The sequence below is a fragment of the Protopterus annectens genome, chromosome 8.part1 (assembly GCF_019279795.1).
Source record: "Protopterus annectens isolate FY-2018-M chromosome 8.part1, PAN1.0, whole genome shotgun sequence".
Lineage (NCBI taxonomy): Eukaryota > Metazoa > Chordata > Ceratodontiformes > Protopteridae > Protopterus > Protopterus annectens.
The window spans coordinates 496,190,613-496,198,112 of record NC_056742.1 but is presented as its reverse complement, the minus strand read 5'-3'; the positions used below and the strand labels follow the sequence as shown (position 1 = coordinate 496,198,112).

Genomic DNA, 7,500 nt, shown 5'->3' with positions numbered 1-7,500 from the left:
TGCAGGCATAGAGACTGTGCCTCTACTCTGAGGAGGGGTTGTGGGGTGTGCCTGTACTCTGACTAGGGGATGTGGGGAGGTGTCACACTCCGTGTGTCCAACACAGATTCTGACTCTGCCAGCTTCTGTCCTCTGACTAAGGGATGTGGAGGGGGTCACACTCCATGTGTCCAACACAAATTCTGACTGTGTCAACTCATTCCTGCAATCATTATCAGAGGCTACAATCTTCCAACATCATACAGGGGAGCAGTTCACAGTGCTGGTGATGGATAAAGCATAATCTGTAAATACACCAAAACAAATCATATCCAGTGTTATTTGGACCCCCTACTACAACGGGTCTATATTAGAACACCGAACATTCAAAATGTCGAGTGTTCTAATATCGAACCCTATCAATCAAAAATTAAAAACATCGAACAATCAGAACAGCGAATTTTTTCCTAGGGAAAAAATTCACTGCTCCAAAACACATACACACAACACAAGCACACCAAACAAACAGCAATCCACACACATATACCAAAACTCTTACACCTAACCCTACACTAAACTATACATACACCACTAACTATCCACTTACCTTAACCCAAACCCTAAGGTCCATCACTATCGTACAGTCACCTCACCCGCGCCCTAACCCTAACTCACCTAACCCGCCCTAACCCTCACATCCACACAATCGCACACTTACCTGACCCGCGCCCTAACCCTAACTCACCTAACCTGCCCTAACCCTCACGTCCACACAATCGCACACTTACATGAACCTGACCCATAACTTTCCACCAGAGTGCTGAAAATAATGAAGCAACAGAAACGGACAGCCAAATTCTTTCCCTAGGAAAAAAATTGGTTTTCTGTTTCTTCGATATTTTCAGCGTTCACTAAAAATTGGTCAATATTAGAACACTCAACATTTTGAATGTTCAGTGTTCTAATATAGACCCTAGTACAACTACATATGAAACGGATATACTTACAACTATAAGAATATGTCAGCAAGTAATAAAGCTGTCCACATCTTGTGCAGATGGACATGGAACAGGGATCTCAGATGAAAATTGGCTTCATTCCAAGTTGGACTTTCCCAGTAAACAAATGTTAAATAAATAAATAAATATAAATAAATGTTCCTGCATGCCATAAGTGACACAGGTATCGTAAACCGTAATATAACTTAATTGGTAAGGATAGGCTGCCAATACTGATACTAGTACTACATGCCTGACTAGTACCACATACCGATACTAGTATTACATAACTGACTAGTACTACATACTGATACTAGTACTACATACCTGACTAGTACTACATACCTGACATTAGTACTACATGCCAATACTTGTACTACATATGTGACTAGTACTACATGCTGATACTAGTACTACATACCTGACTAGTACTACATACCGATACTAGTACTACATGCCAATACTAGTACTACATACATGACTAGTACTACATACTGATATTAGTACTACAAACCTGACTAGTACTACATACCACTACATACATGACTAATGCTACATACCGATACTAGTACTACATATCGATAGTAGTACTACATACATGACTAGTACTACATACCGATACTAGTACTATGTACCTGACTAATACTACATACCTGAGGCATCTTCAGATGAAATTCTCTGGGGTCTGTCTGACTATACCCAGACATCCAGCACAGCACTCTGGGACTCTGAGGAGGTTGTACTGCTTTAAAATGAGGTCAGGAACACCTCCATCTCTGTAAGGGGGGGCTTTAAGACACAGCCTTCCATTCTCAAGCCAGGGACTCTACTCTGTTGGGGGTGGCAGAGTGGTTCAGATCTGTAACCCTATGGCAGAGCATATCATAATTATGATATTCCTGATGTTAATGATGAATGAGAAAACTTTCCAGCACTACCAGAAACTGCTAACACTTCAGAGTTCAAACAGAGATTTCAGAATGACAACCAGCAGACAAATAATAAATCCAATTCCAAATTCCACAGAAAATGAGATAGAAATGACTGGGGACAGCAGAAGAATAATGGTGGTAACTACAAAGAACAATTTAATAAGAAAAAAAGATGGAATTAGTAGACAATCAGTTATAAATGATGTTTTATTGTTGAATGTATCTAATAGTGAAGTATCTGATGTAGTTTAATCTGTGTTGTGTCTAGGTTTAAAATTCATACCCACTGCTTTGCCCAGGTTGCATATTCTTAAGCAGGAGATTTTTTTACTAGGTAGAAAGTTACATCTTAAAAGTTTTTTTAGTAAAAATAATGGTGCTAATGATGGATGTTTTGAAAACACCTTGGAAGACTCTTTTTATTCATGCAATTCTTCTTTTGTAGATAAATTTGATAAAATGAAGTTGAATGTAATGTTGTTAATGAATATGGTGCTGCTAATGCGTATACAGAATTGGATACTAGTGCAATTAAAATCAAGTCACTTTATTCCTCCATACACCAATATAAGTATACAAAGTTATATTTCCACTATTCATTTTGAAATAGAAAAACATTACAATGCACTGATGCATAATAAATCTGATGTTCATTTTAATTTAGATAAACTGCAATGGATTGAATTTTGCAAGTTTTGTAAGGATAGAAATTTTGTTGTAAAGCCATCAGACAAAGGCAATCAAATAGTGATTTTAAATTCTGTACAATATTTAGATATGTGTTGCATGCATTTAAATGATGTTGAGGTTTATGAGAAATGTAATATAGATAGATATTTTAAAGCCATTGATGAATATTTGTTGTTGCTTGAAAAGGGAAAATGTTTGGACTACTTTTCTGCCAATGATGTGTTAAGAAAGTTTAGTGTAGAAGACAGCAATTTGGCTGTCTTCTACTGTCTACCCAAGACACATAAAGACCTTGAGAAATTGACTGGAAGACCTATTGTGTCTGCTGAAAAATATTTTTTAAAACCTATTGGTACATTCTTGCATGAGTATTTGAGGAAATATACTTTGAGATTACCCTCGTATACAAGAGATAGCCAAGATTTTTTAACCAAAATACAGGGTTTAGAATAGAATAGTTATATGTATTGGTTATGCATGGATGTGAAAAGCCTGTACACCAACATCAGGCATGAGGTTGGTGTCCAGGCTCTGTTTCATTTTTGGGCCATTCCCCTATGTCCAGCTTTGTGATTGATTTAGTGGGTCTTTTGTTTAAAACACATTTTTTTCACATTTAATGGGGAAGTCTTCCATCAACTTCAGGGTACTGCAATGGGGGCAGCTTTTGCCCCTATGTATGCAAACCTGGTAATGGGTAAATTTGAGTTTGATAAGATATACCACCATAATTTCTATAAAACCCAGGTTTTGCTATATTTAAGGTGTATTGATGACCTCATTTTTTATGTGATGGTCCTATGGAGACAGCTACTCACTTTGTGGAAGATTTACAAATTAATAATACTGGCCTACAATTTGATGGTATTCAGCTTGGAAAAGAAGTTGGTTTTTTAGATATTAAGCTCGGCCAACTGAATACTGGGCTACATAACAAGTTTACTTATAAAAATCAGTTTCTATATGGTAATAGTTGCCACCCAGAGCATTTAATAAAGATTCTACCCTATAATGAATTTTTAAGGATACACATACTATGTAATAGGGATGAAATCTTTATACAAGAAATTTTGGAAACATAAAATATGTTCCTAAATAGAGGTTATAAGACAGATATTGTTAAAGAAGCTAAGGTTAGGGTTATGAATCTTAGGTGGCCCAATGTCCAAAACAATGAGAGAAATGAAAATATGAGGGGTAGAATCTATTCTTGGCCTGATGACAATTTTTGTAATATTCCTGCTGAACATGTATTTAACAAGGAAGAGAATTTGAGTAACATTTTCTTTGTAACTACATATAATGTTATTAGTGACAAAATAGTTAATGCAGCTCGTCAATTTTGACCTACGTTGCTTCGAGATAAGGAGCTAAATAAATTGCTGCCACAAAAGTTAAAAATGTCTTATAAGAGAGCCAGAAATCTTAGAGATATGCTTGTGCATAATCAATCTGAACCACCTATAATGGATATTAGTGTTGGGATGCCTACATTTAAAGGCACTATACCATGCAATAAATGATCTATATGTAAAAATGTGATCAATAGCTTTAAGTATATTAATGGACATCACTTTTTGGTTAAGGGTAATTTCAATTGTAATACATGTGGGGTTATATATGCTCTTAGATGTAGCTGTAATAAATTTTACGTTGGTCAGACGAGCAGACGTGTTAAGGTTTATTTTCAAGAACATCTAAGAGATATAAAAAATGCCAAAATTGATAGCCCCCTTGGTAGTCATTTTTCTGAATTTCATAGTTGTAACCCTAATCATATTATTGGCTGTGTTTTGGAAAAGGTTGAGATACTCTTGGGGAAACTAGTGAATTTGGATGTTAAGCTATGTAAAAAGGAGACATTATATATTTTAAAGTTTAATACTTTGGAAGCCTTAGGATTAAACAAGGAATGTGGCTGGAAATATGTAATTTAATTTAACTTAATTAATTGTAGTGGGTGTGTTTTGTAAAGCTTAGGTGTATATAATCTTGATGCTTTTTATGTTATTTTACTCTGTGAAGGCTGTACGGCCGAGGTGCTAAGTAATAAAAGGTGGGCTGTGCGTTGTCTTGGTGATATCATTTTCTTGTTTTTGCTTTCCCCCTAGTAGTATAAATGTTGTTGTGTCTTTCGGCTTTTCCTGGTTAGGGGTCACCACAGCGGAACTCCAGTCTGCTAATGATTGGCAGCAGATTTTTACATACCGAGTTGCCAGCTCTGACACACACTCTTCAACGAAGGTACACCCATTCATGCATGCCTCCACGCAGAAGATGCTCTAGCTGAGAATCGAACTGGACAACGTCTTACTGTGACATGACAATCCTACCGCAGCACCACCACCGCAGTCCTCTTAGTAGTATATATACATACCATAATTATGACCTTGACCACCCCCCAGCATTAACATTATTGACATGTTCATGACAGACATACCCATGGAAGGGCTTGTAGGTGAAATGGACTGCAAAGAGCCAGCTACCACAGAGCTGGAGGTCCTATAGTACCAGCTCATATTCAGTATCTGTAAACGTGGCTTGTGGGAGGATGAGGAAACACCATCACATGCAGCGACTTTTTTCTGTGTCTGTTTGAATTAACAGCAATGGTCCCAATCGGCCTTAGAAATGCTAACAGGCCATCTAGTGCTCTTTAGTTACACCTGACACTTACATCTCTGTAGCCACAATCTTTAAATGGATGTTAGGCATGTATGTGTTGTGAGCACAATCCACTCTGCCCAAAACAAACACATTAGCAGTATAATAGAACTGGTACAAAAGTTATACTTAAATCACATAACACAACAGTGAAAATTGTCGGACAGTGCTGCTGCTACAACCTACTGTAAGAATCTTGTATGTTATTAGATTCATTACATCTGCAATGCATCCCTAAAAAAAGTTTTTGCAAATAAATTTAGAGGTACAGATGCATTAACATCACTGGCAGGCCTTATGTTAAACAGCAGAGAAAAGTTAGCCTTTTGCACAAATAAGTAGGTACAGTGAAAGCATCACTCAGATTTCTCAACTTTGGTAAACGGATATCTTATTTAGCAAACATATTTGTGTAGGATTCAAACAACAGTCACTGTTTGTTTTCTTCTAAGATGTGATGGGGATTTGTGCTTCTCTTCACACTTATATCATGTAGATTCACCCCTCTGGGCAGGATGATTATACTAATTTGCATTTTATTACTGTTTCTGAATCACTAAATTTGCACAATTAGGAAACCTAATAAACATTGTGTTGTTTCTACACAATGCCATGTACACACCTAAGCACATGTGGCAAGCTACACCTATGTGTGATTCACCTATTCATTTGAGGTGTGTGAAATGTCATCCCATAATTAACCATCTGATGACAGAGTCACTGTAGAACATGTATTCTGTGTAGCAACCGCAGGCATGAGGGACCACCATGGAGGACTACCATGTTTCAGATGTTAAAGTGCCCTTGAAACAGAAATACAAAACCTGTACTGTATTATTTTGTCATCCATTGCATAAATAAGGTGCCCTTTCATAACTGATGGTGTGCAAAGGATAGGACATACAAGAAGTGCTTTGGGTTCCAATTCTCTACCATTTTTCCTGAGATCTTTGAAGGTGAGACATTATGGTTGGAGTTGGAGAGGACAGTGCTCCTTGTAGAGCACAAAGCTGATGTGAGGAAGAGCTGAAGATCTTTCTAGACACACTCCATAATCATTACATCAAATGTCTCCTGCAGGAGGGTTACACTGGATCACAATATAAAACCGATGCCTGGAATAGTTGGACTAAGGCTGTCACCCATGCTACTGGCATCCCATGCATGGGGGAGCAGTGCCATCCCACCACAGTGACTTGAGTCGACACCTCCTTCATCAGTGGGAGGCTGACATTAGGGCCCAATCACTACCTCTGTACTGTAACTATATAAAATCTTTCAGCTAACCAAACCTCATGCCATTACATGCCAACATCCAATTTTTCATTATGTTCTTTTAATTCAGAAGAAGACAAACTGACGTACCACATTATATGAAATTAATATCAAATTAATAGACACTGTACACACAGAGGTCCTGTTTGTTGTTTAACCTCTGGTCATCACACAGTGTGTTACTGATACTATGTGGGAAGTACAGGATAAAACGTAACATGAGGAAAAGATAATTGTATATCCAAAAATGATTCCTGAAATCTCTACTTTATACAACTGGATCATTAGTAAGTCAATTACTCTACTAATACTGTAACATAGCTTTTGAAAATACACACATAAGATTAATGAAATGTAACCCAATACAATAAAAGGAGCATTTTTATATGCTCATGTTGGAGATTTTAAATTGTGCTTACCAAGAATAGCATGGAGTAGAAGTTTTGTTACGGAGCATCTAGAAAATCAAATATAAACATTATGAGTGAAAGATCACTGCAAAACTTCTGTACCTTAAAACAAAATATATGTAATACCCATGATGGAGCTTGTTGGTGACCCTCTTCTTTATGATTATGCAGAATTTTACTGGGTGACTATGCTTGGGTTTAACCTCTCAGTTCTCTTGGAAACACTGGAATCACATCATGAATCACATTCCTGAGTCACAAATGAACAAACCTCTAGCATATTAACCAAGACAAGTTAATGACATTGTAGACTTAATACACACAAAACAAAAATGATAAAAAAAAGCAATGTAAGTATTTTCGAAGGAAGACGAGCTCCCCTGCACCTCACTACCAAGCTTCCTTAATTATTTTCACTTCAGGGTCCCCCTACCTCTGGGAATGAGAAAATTCCTTACAAAATAAAAATATGTCTTGTACAATTCACAAGGCCTTTCCATCTTTGAATAAAATATGTCTTGTACAATTCACAAAGCCTTTCCATCTTTGAAT

At 37.0% G+C, this 7,500-nt stretch overlaps 1 protein-coding gene across 1 annotated transcript in view; it reads right to left on the bottom strand.

The window, feature by feature from the left end:
* LOC122810163 (guanine nucleotide-binding protein G(s) subunit alpha-like) overlaps positions 1-7,500 on the bottom strand; it is a 290,898-nt gene that overhangs the window by 7,322 nt on the left and 276,076 nt on the right. Inside the window, exon 8 of the mRNA XM_044081640.1 lies at positions 6,958-6,995. Coding sequence (XP_043937575.1) covers positions 6,958-6,995 — 38 coding nt within the window. The remainder of the gene's footprint in view (positions 1-6,957; positions 6,996-7,500) is intronic.